Source organism: Rhinolophus ferrumequinum, chromosome 14, assembly GCF_004115265.2.
Source record: "Rhinolophus ferrumequinum isolate MPI-CBG mRhiFer1 chromosome 14, mRhiFer1_v1.p, whole genome shotgun sequence".
In the NCBI taxonomy this organism is placed as follows: domain Eukaryota; kingdom Metazoa; phylum Chordata; class Mammalia; order Chiroptera; family Rhinolophidae; genus Rhinolophus; species Rhinolophus ferrumequinum.
Window position 1 is genome coordinate 31,768,446 of NC_046297.1, and position 26,963 is coordinate 31,795,408.

Sequence of the window (26,963 nt, forward strand, 5' to 3'; positions counted from 1 at the left end):
TCTTTCAATTCTAAATGATAGCCTTGCTGGGTAGAGTAATCTTGGTTATAGGTCCTTGCTTTTCATCACTGAATATTTCATGCCATTTCTACTGGTTTGCAAATTTCTGTTGAGGAATCAGATTATAGTCTTATGGGAGCTCCTTTGTAAGTGACTAACTGCTTTTCTCTTGCTGTTTTTAAGATTCTCTCTTTGCCTTTACCAGTCTGCATTTCGATTAAGATGTGCTTTGGTGTGGGCCTCTTTGGGTTCATCTTGTTTGGGACTCTCTGGGCTTCCTGGGCTTATATATCTATTTCCTTCACCAGGTTAGGAAAGTTTTCTGTCATTATTTCAATCCCTTGCTATTGTTCTTCTGCTTCTGGTACCCCTATAATGAGAATGGTGGCATGCTTGATGTTGTCCCAGAGGCCCCTTAAACTACTCTCATTTTTTGGATTTTTTTTTCCTTTTTGCTGTTCTCAATGGATGTTTTCTGCTACCTGATTTTTAAATTGTTGATTTGATCTTCTGCTTCATCTAATCTACTGTTGATTCCCTCTAATGTATTCTTTATTTCAGTTATTGTATTCTTTATTTGACTGGTTCTTTTATATGTTTTTACATTTTCTATCCCTTTGTTGAAGTTCTTCCTGAGACCATTGAGCATTTTAATAACCAGGTTTGGATCTCTGGGTCTGGTAGGTGGCTTGTCTCCATTTTGTTTAGTTCTTCTTCTAAGAGCTTTGTTCTGTTCTTTTATTTGGGACATGTTTCTTTTCTCCCCATTTTGGCTACCTCCTGGTCTTCGTAGAGTAGCCTTATATAGTAGGTGTCCTTTGGGACTCAGTGGTGCAGTCTCCCGAGTCACCAGTGCTGGGTGTTACTGGTGTCGCCCTTGTATGAGTTGTGTGTACCCTCCTGCTGTAGTTGAGCCTTGGTTGCTGTTTACATGTTAGTGAGATGGATTGACCCTCAGGCTGATTAGTTGTGATGATTGGCTGTGAGTACAGTGGAGGAGCTGTGGTGCAGGGGTTAACCCTACAGAGCAGGGTTTGCTTTAGCGAGGCTCTGGAGTTTGCTTAGTCTTCCCTTTGTGCTGCCCTTGAAGGTGGCTGGGTGATGCTCTGGCTTGGTCCAAAGCTGTCGACCAGGTGTGCCAGCCCTGGGGCCTCCTGGGAGGGAACCCACTGCAGGCCAAATTTAGCCAAAGACTGTGTTCTGCCCAGGGCCACCTGGTATATGGCACAAAGCCATCTGCAAATGGCCACCACCTGCACTTGTCTTGGAGATGTCTCAAGAGGCCAGTCTGTGAACAGAGGCAGGTTTTTGCTATTACTGGGCTTAAGGCTGCTCAGCCAGTGGTACAGGCCATGTTGAAGTCAGAGACTGCTTCTTTGGGTTTTGTGAACCTTTGAGAGATTTTATAAAAGGCCACAGTATGAACTAGAAAGTAGTTTGGGTGTTCCCGAAAGTTGGGTGGAATGTGGTCTGGGAGAATCACAGCGCAGGGCAGATGAAATGTGATAGCCAGTTTGGTGGAGACTCAGATATGGTCTCTTCCTATGTCTTTAAACAGGGAGAGGATAGGATCAACACAGAAACAATGACTTCCTCCAGCTCCTCTGTCCTGGAGAAAGCTGCCACCCCCCAGCCCTCATGCCTAGCCAGAGAATTCAGTTCCTCCCTGTATGTCCCTGGCACTTTTCAAGCTGCTGCCCCAGCACTTGAGCTCAGAGTGAGTCAGTCCATCAGCAAGTAAGTCCATGCACATTTCCTTTTAGAGGAACACCTGGAACTCCAGCCACCCTCCATCTCAGCCACAATCTGCACTGGTTTTCGTAAACAGAGTCTTCTCTTCTTGGCACTGCAACCCTGGGCTGGGGAGCCTGATATTGGGCCGAGACCACTTGCTCCTCCAGGGGTACCTCCACAGACAAAATACCCCTCCCAGTTTTTAATCGTCATGCATGGGTGTGAGACCAGCCCATTCTGTGTCTCTGCCCCTCCTACCAGTCTCAAGGTGGCTTCTTCTGTATGTCTGTAGTTTTAGGGCTTTGGTTCAGCTAGACTTCAGATAATTCTCAATAATGGTTGTTCTGTAGTTCAGTTGTAATTGATATGGTCCTAAGAGGAAGTGAGCACAGCATTTACCTACTCTGCCATCTTGACCAAAATCCCTATTATTACTATTATAACATATTGAGTGCCCATTATGTCCCAGAAATATGCAAAGAGCTTTCCCCATATTAATTCACTCTATTTGCCAAAAGCTTATATGGTACATACTATTGTTTAACCTATTTTCAGAAATAAGGAAATTGAGGCTCAGGGAAGTTATAACATTCATAAGTAGTGGAGGTGGTTTCAAAGTCAGCTCTTGGACTTGGAGCTTTAAATTGCTATACTCTGATGCCTCAGAATATCTTTTCTTAGCTTTGCTGGACAGCTTGCTTCAGTTACTACTGTTTTTTTACAATGGTACCCACTTAAAAGTTAGTAGCATGTGCTTATTTCTTCCTCTTCTATTTCAGAATTTGAGCAAACTCAATGACCAGAGTGAAGTTTGAGACCATTTGCTGTGGCACAACTTTTATTTTTAGCAACTGCCCTGAAGAGTCCATGCTCCAGAATTTTGCACAACCTTTTTTGTTGTTTAGATCCTATAAATAATCCTATGATGTGACTTAGTAACCACATAATCCCTGGTCAAGATTTGCTAACATTTTTTTCTAATTTTTATTAGTAAGCAGGTTCACTAAATAAGCTATTGCATAGCTACTTTATAAAAATTTGTATTCTCTTAAGTTTTAGTGTACTGATAGGTAAAGATGAATTTACTTCCTTTTGCCACAGTATTTTGTGTTGTTTTATTGTAAGTTAATTTGTAAAACTGAGAAACACTTTGTCATAAGAGATTTAGAACATTTGCAAGCCATTTGTAAAAATCCAGGATCATCTGTAACTAACACGTAAAAACAATTTAGAAAATGTGCCATTTTCCCTTACCAAATAAAAAGCCATTAGACATCAATAAGGTTAAATATCATATACTATGATATGAAATTCACAGAAAATAAGTTAAACAGAAACAAATGACAAACTAAGAACAATTGCTTTCCATACATTTCTATGCATGGAAGACTTCTGGTATGTTTTCAAGATAAATGAAATCCCAGTGAAACCAACTTCTTGACATTAGTTGGTTTTGCTGTGAAATTGGAAATGCTTAGAATCTTCAGACCTGATAGTCCTAATTTCCACACCCCCACACCAAAAAGTCTATTTTTCAGCTTAATATTTGTTGAAGCCAGATAATGTGGAGGTTGCACATTTTATATTGCTTCACAAATATGATTTTTAGATGAGAAAATACCACCAATAGAATAGATTTCTGCTAGTCTGATATAAGATTAACTACAGTAGTTTGAGACTTTCCTATTTCAGACAGACAGTCAATATAATACATTTATCTCTATATATTCATATATGTGTGTTTTTCTTTTGTTACAGGAGAGCTTGGATATGTGATTATTTGTAAACCCACCAAACCAACAGGGTAATTGATAAACACCATACGCCAGGCTGACCTGAATAAGTTATTGCTTTTATGTTTATATATATATATTTTCAATCACATACAATTACACTGGCTCATATTTTTCTCTAGCAATTTGATTTACCTATTAAGACATCTCACTTTCAAAAATAGGTGTAGCTACATGATTATTCTTTTAAATTTTAAAGTATTTTAACTGTCCTAGAAATTATCAGTGTAACAAAAATTCAAGCACTTTAACATGAGTTTGAAAAATAGGTTGAAAACAAAGTGAAAAGACTGGTAATTTAGGTGTTTTTGTGGAAGTTTATAAAAGTAAATTCTATTGCCTGCCAAATGATGTAACGGTCCCTAGCAAATGTGTGGTTAACATTCACATGGCCTTTACTTTTAACATAAATCCTAGGTCAGACAATGTAATTGAATGAAAAGGAAATAATAAAATTTCCAATTTTCATTAACTTACCCTGCCATTTCAATTTTGATTGACATGAACTACAAAGAATAGTCTTTGTCCCACAGGAGGCCTCAATCCCTTTATAACTTATATGGATTCAAATGAGTTGAGATCAACTTTCATTCCCATTAAATACAGTTCCAAGAAAAGATGGAGGTAATATAATAATGGAGGTAAAATTTATTTAGAGAAAAGAATTTCACTCTGTTCAATTAAATTATTCCAATGGTGGATGGTGGTAACAACCCTGTCTGTAATCCATTTGTCCTTGGCACATAAAAATGAGTCACAGAAAGTTAACAAGAATTGACTCTACGTGGTGAGCATACAATATGATATACAGATGATATATAATTGTACACTTAAAACCTATGTAATTTTACTAACCATGTTGCCCCAATAAATTTAATTAAAAAATAAAATGAAATACATTTTTCTATGTATAAATTGATGTTATTCTGTGCAATTTTGGCCTATAGTTAAATTCATGCGCTATAAGAATTTTCTAATTTGTTAGAGATTATGGACCATGGATGACATTAAAATCATTATGGATGAATTGTTCTATTTTATTGTTAAAGCTAACACAGTATTGTCAGAACAGATGTATTGAATGCATTTCCGTGTTTATAGAAGTTTGATAGATAAAACTTAAAAACTGATAACTTTTGTGTCCAATGTTACCATGATTTTCAAAGTAAAGGAAGACAACAATATGCACCATAACAGCCCTTTGTTTTAAGGTTTATAGTACCCCCAAGGTAAAAATGACTGCTGACCTGGAGGAACTCCGTGGAATTAAATTCTGAGAGCCCAATAGCTGAATATAAGTTTTAGACACACAAGATTCTAAAACACCACTTTTTACTTCAAACAGGCAATAACAACACAATAAAGTCGTGACTAAAATGTTTCCAGCTACGCTGTTACTTTTATGAGATCACATTATTTTTATAGAGAAAATGTTCCATATTACATATGAGGTGTAATCAAACAATATGGTGAACGTTTAAATAAAAAAATAAAAGCAAATTTAAAATGTTAAATAAAAAAGGCAGGGGGGGAAATTATTACAGTAAAACACATTGTCTTTAACCCCCTCAAAATACTCCCCTTCACTTTGAACACACTTGTCACACCATTCTTGCCACCTTCTGAAGCAGTTCTGGAAGTCCTCTTTCATAAGTGTCTTTAATTGCACTGTCCTGGCTCCTTCAATGTCCTGAATCATTTTGACTTTGGGTAAGAGCCAAAAGTCTTACGGTACCAGATCCAGTGAATAAGGTGGATGAGGACACACCATAATGTGTTTATTTGACAGAAATTGCCACATATTAGAAGTGAAGTGTGACCCGGATTGTCATCATGATAAAGGATGATTTACAGCACACTTTAAAACACACCTTCTCTCAAGCATAGCTCATATCTGACTGACTGCACCGAACAAATTGAAACTTGTCACACACTGTTACTAAGGTTCTATGCACCGTTTCCCATGTTGAAGATCCCTGCCTTTCTGTTGGATTGCACTCAGCAGCAGCACCGTATTCACCGTATTTTGTGATCACAATGGGAAAGGCTGTGTCACACATTGTTTCTCGTATGGCAATTTGTGTCAAATAAAAACATTACCTTGTGTCTTCGTCCACCTTATTCATGGGATCTGGCACCATGCTACTTCTTACTCTTCCCCAAAGTCAAAATGACCGTGAAAGGTAAATGTGTTGAATTGATTCAGGACATTAAGGCAGCCACAACGGTGCAACTACAGACACTTACGAAAGAGGATGTCCAGAACTGCTTCAGAAAGTGTCAAGAACAATGGGATAAATGTGTTTGAAGTGAGGGAAGATTATTTTGAGGGGAATTAATGGCCATGTGTTTTTACCGTAATAATTTTTGTATTTAAACATTCACCATATTTTTTATCACACCTCGTATCATGGTAAAATAAAATTGAAAAAAAATGTGTTAAAGACCTAATTGACTTATGTAAATTAACTATAAAACATATAACCAGGAAAATATTAACATTACATTTATGCAAATTAAATTTTACCATTTGTCTTTCATTTTAAAGGTTATTTGCCCCCAATTATAATATTGAAGTATTATGAGGTCTAACTTGAACTACTTTCAGTAATTTATTTGGCAGATCTCTAATCTATAAATGCATAATGTATTGAGGAAAGATAGCTTTCTTTTTCAATGAAAACATTAATATGTTAATTCCCTGTGTGGTTAATGTTCAACATTTGGTGGTTACTAAAATATATTAGTATGTTGTTGAACATACCTTAGAGATGCATGTTCCTTATTCTCTGAGATGGTGACATAATTCAATATAGAATATGTTTTTTGGCAATGAGTTTCAAATGGAGATCAGTAGTGCTTTCATAATCCAAAGATTTTTAGTAAAAAATTATGTAGTTTAATAAGCCAAACATTATTTTATATTTTTCAATGTATTTAATTATCTTTTTTATAATTCTTTGTACTGACTCAGCATTTAACAACCAATTCACATGGAAATATATTGAAATTTGATAACTATTGTGCTTAAATGAATTTGTGTGCATTGTTTCAAAGTATTTACTCTCCTGTAAAACAAATAATACATATTGATTTCTTAGACTGACAACAGAGTATTATTGTGTTGAAAATTCCTGGAAGTATCCAGGAATTTACTATTCTTGGTAATTGGTTCTTACAGAATTTCATCTTAAGATTGTGAGCTATTGTGCCTTAATTTATGGAAGGGTGATAAGGGCACTTTTGGTTGATAAGGGAACTTTTGGTTGCAAGGCTACATTTATATAACTCTTTTTCACTAGGTTTACCTTCTTTTTATTCTAATTTTAATTAATGTGCATATTTTAATTTTTATTTGTTTGGGTTATTAATTTATTTGCTGTTATTTTTCCTGAGTTTCTAGGCCAAGTTCATTATCCTTCAACATTTTAAAGGTTAGTGCTCCAAGGACAAGAAGATAAGATAGGTGTTTGATAAATCAGTGAATAAAACAGAAAAGAAATCCCTGTCCTCGTGAAGCCTACATTCTATCAATGGAAGACAGTAAATAAATGGGATACATTTTAAATACATTTATTATTAGTTAAATGATCATATGTACTGAGAATATGAAGAAATCAAGGAAAAAGGATAGTAACTATGGCAGAAAGTGTGTTGTTTCCCTAGATAGCATGGCAGGAACAGTGACTAATGGCCTTAGTTAGCTCAGGCTACTATAATGAAATACCACAGACTAGGGAGCTTAAACAATAGATGTTTATTTCTCAAAGTTCTTTATGCTGGGAAGTCAAAGATCAAGGTGCCAACCTGAGATTCAGTTTATGGTGAGAACTCTCTTCCTGGCTAGCAGACAGCCACCTTCTTGTTATGTCCTCACATAGTAGAGAAAGAGAGTGCTCTCTGGTGTCTCTTCTATAAGGACAATAAACTTATATGCTGAAGACCTCACTCTTATGAACTCATTTAACCTTAATTACCTCCTTATATGTCTATCTCCAAATACAGTCACATTGGGTGTTATGGCTTCAACATATGAATTTTGGGGGACATAATTCAGTCCATAGCAAGGAGTTATAAATTTCCTATACATTTATGTTTCCTTTCTATGTCTGAAAAAAAAAACAGGCTTACTAGAATTTTATTTATGTCCAATATAATGTGATTTTTTTGCATCAAAAACATTATAAATAATCATGAACTATCTGGTTAAGGCATCTAATGCTAGAGACAGTAGGTCGGATAAGATTCTGGCCATGAAACAGAGTGCAATAGTCATGAATGAGTTTGCAATATACCAATGGCTATTCGGAAGCTGAGACATATTCTGGTGATGGTTATGGTTCCTACTGATTAACCATCCAATTAAAACTATAAAATTGAACTAGTTTTTTATCCTATTGTTAAAAAAGATAACAATAAAGATATCCTTAATTCTACCAATTGTCGCAGAGACAGGTGCAGAACAGAGTCCTATGCTAACTGCACTGAAAGCTTTCTACTTCATTTTTTTGTTGTTATTTTCTTTTTATTTTTTGTTTGTTTGTTTTAAGAAGGAATGAATGCTAAGTTACTACAAATTAGCTAAGTGCTCTGAAATGATCTATTTCACAGTACTCTTATGAAAATCCTCAGTAATTTTCGATTGATTCAGCAACAGGAAGGTTATTTTGGTGAAAATTATCTTCTTTCCTAAATAACAAAGACCACTTTCTTTAGTAACTGTAGAAAGCTTTTTAGAATTTTTTTCTATTTTGGGCCTCTCTTTTTAGGGCCATATTTAGAAATTAGCTAGTTAGTTAAGTCCAATAAGAATCTAATCTTAATAAAAATTGTTACATTAAAAAGTGCCTCAATAACTAAATAAGTGAAAAGAAAACCAGAATTCTATCCTATTTCCTTTGCTTCTAGAGCTGCCTCCCCCTCCCTTCTTGGTTTTAAAGAAACTTCTGTCTCTGTGAAGCTAGAAAAGTTAGAAAAGTCACAGCTTTTTTCAGACTGCATTGTGTTTTCCAATTCAACTTCCATATTTAACACCCCTGTTTGTACACTTCCTTACACCTTGATTTATATCCTATAGGGCTCCCAAGCATCCATAAACCCTATTTTGTTAAATTTTTAGTAAAGGGTCTATAGTTTAAATAAAGATGCCTTCCCTTAGGCTAATGAAGCATGGCAGAGCGCAGGGAAAGGAGAGTAGTAAGCAAAAATGCCTGGATACTAGATGGTTTGTGGGGGATGAAGAAAGACTGAAGATAAAGAAAGGTTTAAAGAAGGCACTGAGTATATGAGGAGAAGGTGGGTTAACATGGTTAACCCTATAGTGTTATGATTTCAAGAGTGTCTAATTGTCTCTTGAGTCCAAATATTTACTTCATTAGTCTTTCAAGGAGTCTGAAGTTATCATCATTAGTCACTTATTTAGGCTGGAGTAAATATTATAAGAAAGGAAAAATAGCCATTGCCATGAATTATGTTAGCCTTAGGAAGCACAAATTCATCTGATCAGCTTATAAAACATTGTCATCAAGGACTGAAGAACAAAGCACAGAATAAATTTGGATTAGGAAGGCTAGTTAGAAATGTCTTTTGGAGCTCAGGATGCTGCTGAAGATTGGGATGGGAGTGGTGGTGGTATAATGTTGGGAAGCAGGCTGGCATGGTGACGGATGCCAAGAGGTGATAGGAGGCTGGCTGGGGGATATGCTTCAGGCATTCTTGGATAATCAGGGTCCTCTTTGCCCCCCATCCTGAAGACACAGGCATGGCGGAACTGGTGTTCGTGAAGCCAAACACAATTCTTACCACATAGCTGCTTTTTCTGGGACATGGACCTATGTCTTTTTCTTTGGCTTTGGAATTAAAATTGGACAATAGCAGTGTGACTGCCAAAATATAAGACTGACGTATAATTCTTATCTTGTATAAACCTTGTTTTCACTTGCCTCTTTCCACACTGCCAAGGAAAATATTTAAGTGCTGAGGGTCTTGCTTAATAAAGGTATAGTTAATTAAACTAATCAAATTATGGTGCTAGCTTTCACATCAATCTTAGTCAAAATGAGATTCTTCACTAGAACTAATAAAAATAAAAGGTGACATCATAGGAAAGGCGGCAGCAGGGCGCACTTTCTGAGTTCTCCTCCGGATCTTATTGCAAACGAGACCTATAACCCATCAAAGAACTTTTCGCTCATCACAGAGAATAGCGGGGAGATTCGTGGATTACTTGAAGCTAAGAAGTACTTGAAGGTGCGCTAATTGGGCAAGCAGGGGAAGGAAAAAGAGGAGCGGAGTGAAAACGCTCAGCCGGCAGCGGCGGGAGAGCCCAGCCCCCAACGGAGCCTCAGCTGGCGGGGGCGAAAACCGAAAACCACAGTGGAACCCGCTGTGCCAGGCATGCACGGGATCCCAGGGAGGAACGGAGAGCACAGAGACCAGGAGGTGGGCTCTTTCCCTGCGTCCCACAGGCTGATTTCTCCCGACGGGAAGGCGGCGCGCCCTGCGGCGGACGGGAGACGCAGACTCCATTCCTGGGCCCCTCTGCCGCCCCGCTCTCCCAATCCTACCCTGCCCGTCCAGAGACTTAAACGGGAAACCGCAGTGGAGCCCCGCTGTGCCGGGCACTCACGGGATTCCAGGGCGGAGCGGAGAGCGCAGAGACCGGAGGGTGGGTTCTTTCCCTGTGTCCCACGGTTGATTTCTCCCGCCGGGAGGGCGGCCAGAGGGCCCTCCCTAGCGCAGAAAAAGAACATAGTCTCCATACCTGGGCCCCTCCCCCGCCCCGCGCTTCCAATCCTACTCCGCCCTTCCAGAGACTTAAACCGGCCCCTGAACTGAGGAGTGGCGTCAGATTACAGAGGAGCCGTACTGCTCAGGCTCTGGGAAGCCTGACGGGCAGCCATGACCCAGGCAGACTGGGAAGTGTGTGTGATTTTGGCTGCACTAGGAGAGAAGAGACTCCTCCACCCCCAGCCACCACCCTTCCTGGTTTGCCTAGGGCGGGGTGGGTGCAGCTGCAGAGACACACCCGGAGATCAGCAGTGAGGCAGAGGCAGCTCTGGGCTTTCAGCAGATCAGAAATCTTCCGCCCGCACTCACAAACACACACACTGAAGAAGTGCCTTAAGACTCAAAAGTTCTGGACACGGAACTGGTGGTGCCACTCTCAGTGTGCATATATGCAGGCAAGGGCAGAAACTGCACTGACATTGTAAAAACTATCACCCAGACCCCTCAGGCCCACGCATTTAAGTCTGCAGTCCCAAAGTCTCTCTGGGCACCAGGTGACCGGCTCTGCCTGCGCAATAAGCAGGGGGCTCTTTGGTACAGCAGAGGACAACCTGGACATTGCTTGGTGGGCTTAGGCCGAGACTGTCGCTGCTTTTTGTATTGCTTTGTTTTGTTTTGTTTTGCTTTGTCTTTATATCTTTGATATATTTGCCTGTGTCGAGTGGGGGTTATCAGGTGGTTTTGCATGTGAATGTATTTACTATTTTTCTTTGTTGTTGTTGCTGTTGTGCTTGGTGATTTGCTTTGTTCTGAAACTGCCCTGCCGGGGCCCAGCTTGTGAGGCACGGTCAGCAGATCAGAAATCTCCCGCCCGCACCCATACACACACACTCTGAAGAAGTGCCCTAGAACTCAGGAGTTCTGGACAAGGGGCTGGTGGTGCTACTCTCAGTGTGCATACATGCAGACAAGGGCAGAAACTGCACTGACTTTGTAAAAACTATCATCCAGACCCCTCAGGCCCACGCATTTAAGTCTGCAGTCCCAAAGTCTCTCTGGGCACCAGGTGACCGGCTCTGCCTGCGCAATAAGCAGGGGGCTCTTTGGTACAGCAGAGGACAACCTGGACATTGCTTGGTGGGCTCAGGCCTAGACGGTCGCTGCCTTTTGTTTTGCTTTGCTTTGTTTTGTTTTGCTTTGTCTTTATATCTTTGATATCTTTGCCTGTGTCGAGCGGGGGTTATCGGCTGTTTTTTTGCATGTGAATGTACTTGATTTTTTTCTTTGCTGTTGTCGCTGCTGTTGTGCTTGGTGATTTGCTTTGTTCTGAAACTGCCCTGCCGGGGCCCAGCTTGAGAAACACGGGACTCAGCATATTCAGGGGCCAACTCCAGACCAAATCAGAGTGCAGCCGGGTTTGACCTGCAGGTCACACACCCAGAGGGGGTTCTCTGCAGGCACTGGAGCCCATAGAGGCCAAACCACATTAGGGTGGTCAACCCTCACGCAGCAGAGCGCCCTGCGGGGGGCAGAGCCAAGTCTCACAACGGGTCAGCCCAGGAGTTAACCCCACCTACTCACAAGCAAAAAGCAAATAAAGATCTTCTTGAACGGGACAGTGTACACAACACAAGAGTCACCTTTGGAGCACACGCAGAGGAGGAAGACGTGGTGCGAGTCAAATATAAAGGACACATACTACATAAGATAACCTAGCAAGAACTAAGAACTCTAGGGGATCTACCAAATATATCAAAATAAACACAGTCAGCCAGAATGGGGAAACAAAGATACACGACACAAATAAAAGAACAGAAGAAGCCTCCACAACTGGAACCAAATGAAGCAGACGTAACCAACCTCTCAGAGACAGAGTTCAGAACACTGGTGATAAGAATGTTTAAGGAACTTAGAGAAGACATAAAGAAGGATGTAGAAATCATAACGAAAAACCAGTTAGAACTAAAGAACACAATTACTGAAATTAAGAACTCACTTGAAGGAATTACCAGCAGGCTAGATGAAGCAGAGGATCGAATCAGTGATTTAGAAGACAAGGTAGCAGAGATCACCCAAACGGAACAACAGAAAAAAAAAGAATAAAAACCAATGAGGATGGCCTAAGAGACCTCTGGGATAACGTCAAGCGCAACAACATGCGCATCATAGGAATACCAGAAGGTGAAGAGAGTGAGCAAGGGATTGAGAACATATTTGAAGTAATAATGTCTGAAAACTTCCCCAACCTGATGAAGGAAACCAACATACAAGCCCAGGAAGTGCAGAGAGTTCCAACCAGGATTAACCCAAACAGGTCCACACCAAGACACATTATAGTTAAAATGGCAAAGCTGAAAGACAAAGAGAGAATCCTAAAAGCAGCAACAGAAAGACAAAGGGTTACATACAAGGGAACTCCCATAAGACTATCAAATGATTTTTCTACAGAAACATTGAAGGCCAGGAGGGAGTGGCAAGAAATACTCAAAGTGATGGAAAACAAAGGCCTACAACCTAGATTGCTTTATCCACCAAGGCTATCATTTAAAGTTGATGGAGAGATAAAGAGCTTTCCAGAAAAAAATAAGCTAAAGGAATTTATTACCACCAAGCCAGCATTGCAAGAAATACTAAAAGGACTTCTGTAAATAGAAGAAAGATCAAAACAACCTAACTACAAATTCAAAAATGGCAATGACTATGTACCTATCAATAATCACTTTAAATGTAAATGGATTAAATGCTCCAATCAAGAGACATAGGGTGGCTGACTGGATAAGAAAGCAAGACCCTTGTATATGCTGTATACAAGAGACTCACCTCAGAACAAAAGACACACAAGCTGATGCACATGGAAATGAGAAAAAACCTGAGGTTGCAATACTTATACCTGACAAAATAGACTTTAAAATGAAGAACATATTAAAAGATAAAGATGGGCACTATATAATAATAAAGGGATCGATCCGACAAGAGGACATAACCCTAGTAAACATCTATGCACCCAACATAGGAGCACCTAAATATATAAAACAGGTACTTACTGACATAAAGGCAGAGATCAACAGTAACACTATCATAGTAGGGGACTTCAACACACCCCTGACAACAAGGGACAGGTCTTCCAGACGGAAAATCAATATGGAAACAACAGCCTTAAATGATACATTGGACCACTTGAATTTAATCGATATTTTCAGAAGATTTCACCCCAATGCTGCAAAATACACGTTTTTCTCAAGCGCACATGGAACATTTTCAAAGATAGACCACATGTTAGGCCTCAAAACAAGTCTTGATAAATTTAAGAAAATTGAAATCATCCCAATTGTCTTCTCTGATCACAATGCTATGAAATTAGAAATGAACTACAGGAAAAAAACTGGAAGACACACCAATTCATGGAGGCTGAATAACATTACTAAACAATGAATGGGTCAAGCAGGAGATAAAGGAAGAAATCAAAAGATATCTCGAGACAAACGAAAATGAAAACATGACGACCCAAAATCTATGGGATGCTGCAAAAGCAGTCCTAAGAGGGAAATTCATAGCTTTGCAGGCCTACCTAAAGAAACAAGAAACAGCACTAATCAACAGTTTATCTTCACACTTAAGGGACTTGGAAAAAGAACAGCAAAATAAGCCCAAAGGGAGCACAAGGAAGGAGATAATAAAGATCAGAGCAGAAATAAATGAAATAGAAACCAGGAAAACAATACAAAAGATCAATGAATCCAAAGTTGGTTCTTAGAGAAGAGAAACAAAATCGAAAAACCTTTAGCCAGACTCATTAAAAAAAAGAGAGAGAGGACCCAAATTAATAAAATCGGAAATGAAAGAGGAGAAGTGACAACGGACACTGCAGAAATACAAGAAGTTTTAAGAAATTACTATGAGCAACTATATGCCAACAAATTTGACAATTTGGAAGAAAGGGACAATTTTCTAGAGGCGTACAACCTTCCAAGGCGAACTCAAGAAGAAACAGAAAACCTGAATAGACTGATTACCACCACGAAAATTGAATCAGTAATCGACAATCTCCCAACAAACAAAAGCTCTGGACCAGATGGCTTTACAGGTGAATTTTACAAAACGTTCAAAAAAGAATTATCACCTATTCTCCTCAAGCTCTTCCAAAAAACCAGAAGGAAGGAAGACTCCCAAACACTTTTTACGAAGCCACTATCACCCTGATCCCAAAATCAGACAAAGACACCACAAAAAAAGAAAACTACAGGCCGATATCTCTAATGAACATAGATGCAAAAATCCTCAACAAAATATTAGCGAACAGAATTCAGCAATACATTAAAAAGATCATACACCATGATCAAGTGGGATTCATCCCTGGTATGCAAGGGTGGTTCAACATCCGCAAATCAATTAATGTGATACACCACATTAACAAAATGAAAAACAAAAATCACATGATCATATCAATAGATGCAGAAAAAGCATTTGATAAAATCCAACAGCCATTTATGATAAAAACCCTTAAGAAAGTAGGAATAGAGGGATAATATCTCAACATAATAAAGGCCCTATATGACAAACCCACAGCTAACATCATACTCAATGGGGAAAAGCTAAAACCATTCCCCCTAAGATCAGGAACAAGGCAAGGTTGCCCACTATCTCCGCTTCTATTCAACATAGTGCTGGAAGTTCTAGCCACAGCAATCAGACAAGAAAAAGAAATAAAAGGCATCCAAATTGGTAAGGAGGAAGTAAAATTATCATTGTATGCAGATGATATGATACTATATATAGAGAACCCTAAAGACTCCACCAAGAAGCTATTAGAGCTGATAGATGAATTTAGTAAAGTAGCAGGATACAAAATTAATATTCAGAAATCAGTTGCATTTGTATATACCAATAATAAAACATCAGAAGGAGAAATTAAAAAAGCAATCCCATTTACAATCGCTCCAAAGACTATAAAATACCTGGGAATAAATTTAACCAAAGAAGTTAAAGATCTATACTCAGAAAATTATAAGACACTGAAGAAAGGAATGAAGGAAGATATAAATAGATGGAAACACATATCATGTTCATGGATAGGAAGAATTAATATAGTTAAAATGTCCATACTGCCTAAGGCAATATACATATTCAATGCAATTCCTATCAAATTACCAACGTCGTTTTTCACAGAAATAGAACATATAATCCTAAAATTTATATGGGACCATAAAAGACCCCGAATAGCAAAGGCAATCTTGAGAAATAAGAACAAAGTGGGAGGTTTAACAATACCTGACTTCAAATTATACTACAAGGCTACAGTAATCAAAACAGCATGGTACTGGCATAAAAACAGACACATAGATCAATGGAACAGAATAGAGAGTCCAGAAATAAATCCACGCCTATATGGCCATTTAATCTACGACAATGGAAGCAAGAATGTACGATGGAGTAAAGACAGTCTATTCAATAAATGGTGCTGGGAAACCTGGACAGACACATGCAAAAAAATGAAGCTGGACCACTCCCTTACACCATATACAAAAATAAATTCAAAAAGGCTTAAAGACTTAAATGTAAGATCTGAAACCATAAAATACCTAGAAGAAAATATAGGAAGAAACTTCTCAGACATTACCCGGAGTAAGATTTTTACTGATATATACCCTCGCTCGAGGGAAGTAAGAGGAAAAATAAACATGTGGGATTATATCAAACTAAAAAGTTTTTTCACAGCAAAGGAAACCATCAATAAAACAAGAAGGGATCCTACTAAATGGGAAAAGATATTTGCCAATGATATATCTGATAAGGGATTAATATCACAAATCTATGAAAAACTCACTCAACTGAACTCCAAAAAAACAAACGACCCAATTAAAAAATGGGCAGAGGACTTGAAGAGACAATTTTCTAAAAAGGACATACAGATGGCAAACAGACATATGAAGAAATGCTCACCCTCACTAACCATCAGAGAAATGCAAATAAAAACCACAATGAGATACCACCTCACCCCAGTCAAAATGGCTATCATCAATAAATCAACAAACAACAAGTGCTGGCGCGGATGTGGAGAAAAGGGAACGCTTGTGCACTGTTGGTGGGATTGCAGATTGGTGCAGCCACTATGGAAAACAGTATGGAGGTATCTCAAAAATCTGAAAATGGAACTACCCTATGATCCAGTAATTCCAGTCCTAGGTATCTATCCGGAGAAATCCAAAACTCCAATTCAAAAATCTTTATGCACTCCTATGTTTATTGCAGCACTATATACAATAGCCAAGACATGGAAACAACCAAAATGCCCATCGGTAGATGACTGGATTAAGAAACCGTGGTACATTTATACAATGGAGTATTACGCAGCCATAAAGAGGAAAGAAATCTTACCATTTGCAACAACATGGATGGACCTAGAGAACATTATGTTAAGCGAAATAAGTCAGTCAGAGAAAGATAAGTACCATATGATCTCACTTATTTGCGGAATCTAAAGAAAAGAATAAGTGAATGAACTAATCAGAAACAGTTTTGGAGACAAAGAGGAAAAACTGAGGGTTGCTAGATGGGTGGGAGGGGTGGGGGGTGGGGGGGAGTGTGAGGGGATTGGAGGGCAGTTGGTGACCACAGGATGGCCACGGGTTTGAAAATTAATCTGGGGAACGTAAATTGGTGGTTACCAGAGGTTAAGGGGGTTGGGGGGTGGGGGATGAGGGTGAGGGGGATCAAATGTATGGTGATGGAAGGGGAGCTGACTCTGGGTGGTGAACACACAGTGTGATTTATGGATGATGTGATACAGAATTGCACACCTGAAATCTATGTAATTTCACTAACAATTGTCACCCCAATAACCTTAATTAATTAAAAAATATATCAGTCCTCAGCAAGCTCCCAACAAACAAAAGTACTGAACCAGATGGCTTCACAGGTGAATTTTACCCAAGTTGAAAAAAGAATGAACACTTATTCTTTTTAAATTATTCCAAAAATTTCAAGAGAAGAGGAGGCCCCTAAGTTCATGTTATGATGTTACCATTATCCTGATTCTAAAACTAAGAAAACACATTACAACAAAAGAAAATGATAGGCCAATATCATAATGAATATAGATGCAAAAATCCTCAAGAAAATATTAGCAAACTGATTTAAGCAATACATATTACAAAGATGTTACACCCAATCAAGTGGGATTTATTTCTGGAATGCAAGATTGGTTCAAAACCCACAAATCAATTAATGTGATACACCATATAAACAAAAATAAAAATCACATGCTCAGATTAATAGATGCATAAAAAAGTGATTGACAAAATGCATCCACTTTTGTTGAAAACGCTCAGCAAATTGGCTTTGGAGAACATACCTCAACATAACAAAGGCCATGTATGACAAACCACAACTCATGCTCAATGGTGAAAAGCTATACGCATTCTTCTTAAGATCAGGAGCCGATGAGGATGTCCACTTTCACCACTTTTATTCAACAAAGTACTGGAAATCCTAGCCACATCAGTCAGACAAGTAAAAGAAATAGAAAGCATCCAAACTGGAAAGGAAGAAGTAAAATTGTTATTATTTGCAGATGACATGATACTATATAGAGAATGCCAAAGTTTTCACCAAAAAGAGTCAGAACTTATAAATTAATTTAGTAAAGTAGCAGGATACAAAATTAATATTCAGAAATCAGTTGCATTTTTATACCCAATTAGAACCTCTCAGAAAGAGATATTAAGAAAACAATTCCGTTTATAATTGTATCAAAAATAATACCTAGGAATAAATTTAACCACAGAAATAAAATACCTGTACTTAAAAAATTATATGATATTGAAAAGAGAAATTATGTGTTTATCACCCAGAGTCAGTTCTCCTTCCATCACAAACAGGATATATTTTATCCTGTTTACCCTCATCTACCACCCCCCTTCTCCTTTCCCCTCTGGTAACGACTAAACTATTGTGTATGTCTATGAGTTTTTGTTTCCATATTTGTTTGTATTGTTCCTTTGTTGTTTTCAGTTTTATATCCCACATATCAGTGAAATCATATGGTTCTTGAATTTTTCTGTTTGCCTTTTTCGCTAAGCATAATAATCTCAAGATCCAAGCATGTTGTCACAGCTGACTCTGGTGGTGAACACACAATGTGATATATAGATGATGTATTACAGAATCGTATACCTGAAACTTATTGAACTTTACTAATCATTGTCACCCTAATAAACTCTAATTTCTAAAAAAGAGAGAAATTAAAGAAGATACAAATAAATGGAAGCATACACCATTCTCATGGGTAGGAGTAATTAATATAGTTAAAATTTTCATAGTACCCCAAACAATTTATAGATTCAATGCACTCCATAACAAAATACCAATGGCATCTTTCACAGAACTACAACAAATAATCCCAAGGTTTATATAGAATCATAAATGACCCTGAATAATCATGGCAATTTTAGAAAGAAGAACAAAGCTGGAGAAATCATTCGACCTGATACCAAATTATACTACAAGGCCATAGTAATCAAAACAGCATGGTATTGGCATAAAAACAGACACACAGACCAATGGAGCACAATAGAGAACCCAGAAATAAATCCATGGCTATGTGATCATTTTATCTATGACAAAGGAAGCAAAAATTTACAATGGAATAAAGACAATGTATTCAATAAATGGTACTTTGAAACTGGACAGATACATGCAAAAGAAAGGAAGGAAGGAAAAGTACAGAAAAGAGAAAGAAAAAAGAAAGAGAGAGAGAGAGAGAGAGAGAGAGAGAAAGAGAGAGAGAGAGAGAGAAAAGAAAAGAAACTGGATAACCTTCTTGTGCCACATACAAGAATAAACTCAAAATGAATCAGACTTAAATGGAAGACCTGAAACCATGAAACTTCTAGAAGAAAATATAGGAAGTAAACTCTCAGACATTATCCTTAGTAATATTTTCATTGATATATTTTTTCAGGCAAGGGAAACAAAAGAAAAAATAAACAAATTGGACTATATCAAACTAAAAAACACTTGCACAGCAAAGGAAACCATCAACAAAACTAAAAGGCATCCTAATGAATGGGAGAAGATATTTGCCAATAATACACCTGATAAAAGGTTCATATCCAAAATTTATAAAGAACTTATACATCTCAACACTAAAAAACTCCCCAAACAATCCAATTAAAAAATGGAACAAGTACCTGTATAGACATTTCTCCAAGTGAACATACAGATGGCCAATGGACATATGAAAAGATTCTCAACATCATTAATCATCACAGAAATGCAAATAAAAACCACAATGAGATATCAGCGCACAGCTGTCAGAATGGCATTAATCAGTAAATCAACAAACAACAAGTGTTGGTGAAAATGTGGGGGGAAAAGAACCCTTGTGCACTGTTGGTGTGATTGCAAATTGGTGGATTTACTGTGGTAAACATTATGGAAGGTCCTCAAAAAATTTAAAAAAGGACTACATTATGATCCAGCAATTCCACTCCTAAATATTTATTCAATAAAATCCAAAACACTAATTTAAACCTATGTAATTTTACTAACAATTGTCACCCCAATAAACTTTCATTAAATAAATAAATAATAGAAAAGATATACACACACCTATGTTTACTGCAGTGCTAGTCACAATAGCCTAGATACAGAAACAACCAATATGCCCAGCAATAGACAATTTGATAATGAAGAAGTAGTACATATATACAAGGGAGTATTACTCTGCTATAAAAAACAATGAAATCTTACCATTTGCAACAACATGGATGGATCTAGAGGATATGCTAAGTGAAATAGACTGAGAAAGACAAATACGATATGATCTCACTTATTTGTGGAATTTAAAGAAGAGAATAAATGAACAAACAAAACAGAAACATAAATACAGAGAACAAACTGATGGTTGCTGATGGGAAGGGGAGATGAAGGGATTAGGGACTACTAATTGGTAGTTACAAAATTGTGAAGTACAATATAGAGAATATAGTAAATAATATTGTGAAAACTACGTATAGTGTCAGATGGGTATTAGACTGGTATTAGACTTGTATTAGATGGGTATTAGACTGGTATTAGATCACTTCTCTCACATCTTGCTTGAGGAGGGTTGTGGGGAGCGTCGCAGGGTTAAGAAAGACAGTAACCAAGAATAGAGTGCAAGCATGCTAAGGGACTCTGGCCCCAAGGGCTGAGACCCGAATTGGGCCAACGCATGGCTTTTATTAGTTAGGTGTGGAAGTAAAGGAGATAAAGCTTGTCAATCTCAAGATCTGTGAATCCCATACATTATAATAGGAAACTGATTCAAGCCAACCACCCTTGCCTACAGGCAGCAGAACCGTAAGTCTCAGGATGTATGTACTTCCCCAAGGGACAAAACCTTTATGCATATGAATAGATGGAGAGCACATCACTGAATCTCTTCCCCTGCAGGTTGTGGGAAGGAATGCAGCCACAGAGGCAGAGTCTCTCCTTAGCCAGGGAAAGGTGGGGGGCTGTGCCCACCTATACAAACCCCGTGGGTTCTCCTGTTTATCCCCACATGGCTCCGACTGGCTTGGGTTGCCCCCCCGTTGGAATTCTTACCTGTCACTGGCTGACCAGCCATATTTTGGGGCCAAGAAGGGAGACATAAGGTGCAAGCACAAAGGTGAAGTAAAGTCCCTGAAAGGATCCGTCTCACAGACTCTCCTTTCTTTATGGGCAGGTACGAGGAGACAGACGGGTAGGCTGATGTGTAGCAACACACTTCATAAATTATATAAATTCCTAATTACTACAGTTACACATAAAGTTAATATAAAATAATATTAATGTCAACTATAATTTTAAAATACTAAATATAATCATAGGATATAAAGTACAACATTGGTAATATTGTCAATGATATTGTAATAGCTATGTACGGTGTCAGATGGGTAGTAGACTTGTTGGGGTTATCTCTCTCTGAAATGTGTAGTTGTCTAATTATTATGTTTTTTTAACACCTGAAAGTAATAATAAAAAGATTTAAATCATATTGTGATAATTATATAGTTATGATTAGAATGTCCACTTCAAGTATTACCAATGGGTGTTATTAAAATTGCTGCCTTTAAAACTGATGATCATCCTCAACATCTTTGTGCTTCTAGGGCTGGTCAGGTGAGTAGTGTCCCTTATAGACTGCAGCAGTGTTAAACTCATTCTTTCTTGGTTGAGCTCTACATTATGGTAGCAGGACCACTGGTATTGGGACTCATGCTCATTGCTATGAAATGGTAGTTGTCATGCATATTTTTTTAAAAAATAGCTATTAATTTAAATTTCAATCTCCATATTACATTGGTGATGACAAATTCTTTTTATGGTTTCTAAAATATTGTAAGTTTATAGGCTCTGTATTCTCCAGCAAGTAATGTTTCACTTATCCATGCTAGGCTTTTATTACTTCCAGAACTGACTACTTTCATTTGTTTTAGGTGGCATTCCAAATCGTTTGCCAAACTGGCTGCAGATGGTTTTGAATACTGTTGCTGCCAGCATTATTACTAGAATTGATCTACAGATCATATTTTCCCCATTTTACATCCTCAATCTTGGCTGCCTTCTAGACAGCATATGTCTTTTAAAATCTTTTTAGTGAACTGTAAAGCTCTCACTGGCCCTGATTCTGTTTATTTTTCTGGCCTTTTAAATTTTTGCACATCAACACAGACTTTTTAGTCATCAAGTACAATGTTGTCTCATACTGTGTAACTGACACTAGTGGACTGGTAATTGAGTTATAGTTCAGGCTGGTCTCAGCCTGTCCCAGACACCAGAATGATTTGAAGACTTCAAAATGAACAGAGATTTTGTAGGAAATAATTTTAGAGTATTTAAGGACTAAGCAATTTTCTTTAATTCTTACCTTACTTCATTGATATGTCTTTAATTATTTCTCAAGTGTTTTCTTATTTTTTGACCAAAGAAGTTAAAGAAATGGCCCCTACAAAAAGTACCTAATTGGTGAGATTTAGAGAAGCCATTAAGTAAAAGCACTAGAAGGAGACCCTGCTGTGTGTAATATAATGACCTTAGTTGTTTTGAGGAATAAAACAATGTAACATACTTAATCTTGAGGACCAACAAGCTGTAGAACCACACACTGCAGCAAGGTATTTGGGGGACCATTTGACTTAGTAGTAGAGATCATCAGGTTATTCTCTAGGTAGCAGAGGAGTAACAAGTAATTACTCCTCTTTCTCATTTCAGTACCATAATTAGCAGGCAGGATTTGTTTGTTTCCTTGCATTATTTTTTATTTATCTTTTCATAATTCAAAATATAAATTTAGTGAGGAATTAAATGGAAAATATTTTTTTAATATATACTGTTGTGTTTTCCTCTTTTGTTATTTTTTTTATTTTTAGGGTGTTGGGTAGAATAGGTAATGATTATTTTCCAAATTTGGGAAACAAGAAATAAGACATAGAAAACAGAGAATTGGAGGTCAAATATAAGCTTTATAATAAACAAAGCTGACTGAAAGATATGGCTATAGGTGGTCAAAAGGTATGCACTTCCAGTTATAAGATTAAAAAAAAGAATATGGTTATAGATCTACAATCAAATAGACTGGATACTGCTATCTCTCCCTCTAATCCTAGACTTTAGGACAGCTCAGCTCACATGATGGAGAGTTTGGTTTTTCAGAGCAGTCACACTTACCCAGAATCACTACATCACCTTGCACTGGGGCCAGGAAGGAAGAGAACAATTCTCTCATCCTTCATCATTTTAGCTTTTTAAGAAATCAGTTTGAAAGAATTCTATTTCTGGTTATGGTGGGTTTGATTATTTAGATTACCTTTTCTTGCTGAAAACAGTAAGATGTAGTGAAATAATGTTTGTTCCATATATGTCATATATAATGTATTAAATTCCATACATATATAATATGGGTTAAATATATACTATAAATATATACTATAATATAGATGATATATATTACTTTAACACCTATAGAACAATATATTATATATTACTTCTCATTATTTTTACGTTATATTAATTATAAAAATAATATATTAATTATAAGTGCAATACATATTATACTTATATATATAAGTATATTATATAAATCTAATACATATTTTTAATTGTAAGATATATATGTGTATATGTATATGTGTATATATATATTAGTAGTGAGAAACTACATATCAAATATTTGGAAAAATCCAAACTAGAAAAGCAAGCAGAATAAACATAATATCAGAAGACTAAAGCCATTTGTTTATTTGTTGTTTGTTTTGTTTTGAGGGTATGTGAAAGTGACACACTCTTTCTAAAATTGTCTCATTCTGGAGTGATTAGTGTAACCCATAATTAAAAGTAGCTTTATCTGTCTATTCAAACACAGAAAAATCTGACTTAGGGGGCAGTGAAGTAAGAGAACATGAAGAAAATGGGAAAAATATCTAAAAATTTATAACAGTAGACTAATATCCACCCTTTCCCTTATTTGCCCCTTAGGTTTGAGAAGGTTTAACAAGTAGTGCCACCAGACGCCTCTGATAAAAGACACATTTATCTTATGCCTTAGTGAATCTCCATGTAATTTTTACAAACTACAATGGCCATGATTCTGCCAAAGATAAATACACTTAAAGGAAACAAGGAACTATAAGGAGAACCAGCAAAGACAACAGGAAGCAGAAACAGATTTCAGACATTAGAATTATCCAAAGATTATAAAACATCTGTATTTCTATGTTAAAAGAAAATAGCAGACTTCAGCTTCTGATTATGAAGGGTAACTTCTATAGGACTTACATCACCATTGTAAACCACTAGAAACCTGGAAAAATGTATGAAACAACTCTTTTCAGACATGTGTTGTGAGAGAAGGGAAACAAAAGTAATGAGTCCGACAATTACAGCAGCTGTGTGTCTGGTGGCAATTTCTGAACTGGTACCAAAATAGGGAACACAAACAGAGCTCAGCAATTGCACTAAATTGAGGAGACAGAGAATTTGTAGATGGAGTTATCATAGAGGGGAAGCTATACAGAGAGAGAGAGCTTCAAAAATCTGCGTAGAAACTTCCTTCAGTCTTTGTCTTAATACCCATATGCAAATGTATAAGTTGAAACTCCAAAGACTGCAAAGAACAAAGGCTACAAAAAGAACAATTTTAAGGGACAGTATACTGAACAATGTTAAAAGTTCACAAAGAGAGGAGAAGGTCCAAGATGGTGGATTAGGTAAATGCTATGCCTGCTGCATCTCAGAATCACACAAAAATTACAAATAAATTATAGAACAATCAAACTCAGGAATCATCTGAAGACTAGCTAAACAGAACCTCTATAATAAAGGATGTAAAGAAGAGTCCATGTTGAGGCTGGTAGGAGGGGCAGAGACACAAGACGGGCTGGCCCCAAAACCCACAGGTAGTGGCTGAACAACAGGGACACCTCAGTGGTGCGGTCTCCTGGAGGAATAAGGGGTCTGAGACCCATGCCAGGCTCCCAAGCCCAGGGGTCCTGTGTTGAGAAGGGGAGTTCCCACATCATCTGGTAGTGAAAATCAGTGAGGACTCTGTCTCCCAATCTTGGTGAGACAAAAAGTGGCTGGAAACTCAGTTGACCTATTTGAGAGCCCGCACCTAGACTGGCTTGCTTGCAAACACTCACCTGGTCTCTGATGGAGGGCTGACAACCTGAGAGGTGCCAGAGACATACAGGGAAAGATTGAGTTGTGAGGCTTAGGGTGAGGGTTAGAGGTACAGCCACCTTTATCACTGTGTGGAACTTGACTCACGTCTAGCCTACAAAAGAGTGCCATCTTTTCTATGTTGAACCCTCCCCAAAAGGGCCAAATCTGAGACTGCATTGGTCTGGTAAAATCCATGCATGCATACCACGTTAGTGACACCCTGGGTCCTTGCATCACACAGCTAGTCCTGCATCACCTGGAACATTCATAACTACTGAGCACCTGGCCCTGCCCGACAAGCTGAAGAAGGATTTTACAGCAGCAGAATTCCCATGGCATCCTGGGAAATATTTGGTGTTGGAGAGTGATCCAAAACCTCATCGCAACCTCTCTTGGGTGACTTGCTGGACCAGTGGGCCTAAGGCAAGCAATGGCTGACCATATTCTCAGAGCGTTTTTGCAAAGTGGTCAGGGGTCCGACAGTGGTGCAAGAACTGAAACTGTGTTAACTTTATAAAAACCACCACCCACACCCCATAGTTCCTTGGAAGCCCACCCCGCCCACCTAGAGCTGCACTGCCAGGGGTAATCTTGGGTCCTAGTGGACTATCCTGCATCTGAAGCTGTGGAAGACTTTTACAGGAGCAGATGACCTGAGGCAGCCTGTGGAGCTTTTGGTGGTGGGCAGTGATGCAAAATGTGCACAGTGGCATCTCTTAGGTACCACTTTGTGATTTAGGAGCCTGAGGCAAGTGGTGACTGGCTACAATGTTCTAAGGGCATTTCATAAAGTGGTCATAGGCCAGGCACTGCCTTGAGATGAGTGCTAGCTGTCTGCAGTGACCTTGGGGTGATTTTCGAATTGGTCACAGGCAGGGCACTGGTGCAAAAAATGAATCTGCATCCACTTTGTAAAAAGTACTGGCCATGTCTCATGACATACTAGGAACCTGCCACACCAAGCTAGTGCTGCATCACCAAGGGCTCTCCCAACACAGGTCAAAAAGTCCGTCTCATGCACCAAAAAGGCTCTCTCAATGGCTGAGCCTTATGCGCCATTGGCAGATGGAAATAGGCCTAGGAGACCCAGGGCATTTTGCTAAGCTGCCTCAGGCCCAATGCAGGTGGCAGCCAGCATAGGTTCACAACAAGGCCACATGCACATGCCTCCACATCCAGCACAGGAAGCAGCCAACAACATATAGCTTTGTGGCTCCTACCATGTAGCCACAGGCCAATCACAGTGCAGCCTAAAATTGTTCTTCATAGGAGCCCCTCTAAGAGACACCAGAAACCATACACCCAAAAGCCAGCTTCAGATTACACCAGAGCACTACCTGGTTAGCCACACAAGCAGGACACCCAAAGGCTGGTCTCAACAGGCACAAGAGCCCATGAGAGCAAATCTTCCTGAGGGGTCAGCCCTCACCCACCAGCTCATACATTGTGGGCATAGCCCATCCTCACATTCAGGAAGCAAAAGATTCAATCTCACCCACTGATGTGCCAAAAGCAATCAAGGCTCAATTACAACAGAAGAACACACACAAAACACTGAAAGGACACTCCTAAAATACTGTGCCAATGGACCACACATACTATATAAGTCCACCCAGCAAACATTGAGAGACATAGCAGATCTACCTAGTACATAAAAGCAAGCATAAAGAGGCAGCCAGAATAAGAAAAAAATAAAACATGTTCCAAATAAAAGAACAGAAGAAACCTTCAGTAATAGAATTACATGAAATAGAAGCAACCACCCTGCCAGTAACAGAGTATACAAGACCTGTTATAAGAATGCTTAGGCAACTTAGTAAGAATTTAAACAAAGATATAGTAAGCATAAATAAGGACATAGAAACCATAAAAAAGAACCAGTCAATAATAATGAATACAGTAACTAAAATTAAGAATACACTAGAAAGAAATCAATAGCAGATTAGATGAATAGAGGATCAAATCAGCGATTTAGAAGACAAGGGAGCAGAAAACAACCAATCAGAGCAACCAATAACAAAA

At 38.2% G+C, this 26,963-nt stretch overlaps 1 protein-coding gene across 2 annotated transcripts in view; it reads left to right on the plus strand.

Annotated features, from left to right (window-relative positions):
- Positions 1-2,726, plus strand: part of SLC26A7 (solute carrier family 26 member 7) — a 445,736-nt gene extending 443,010 nt beyond the window's left edge. For both annotated transcript variants that reach the window (XM_033125821.1, XM_033125820.1), the window contains one exon: positions 2,514-2,726. In XM_033125821.1, the coding sequence (XP_032981712.1) occupies positions 2,514-2,549 (36 nt within the window). In that variant the 3' untranslated portion in view covers positions 2,550-2,726. The remainder of the gene's footprint in view (positions 1-2,513) is intronic.
- Positions 2,727-26,963: the final 24,237 nt, after the last annotated feature.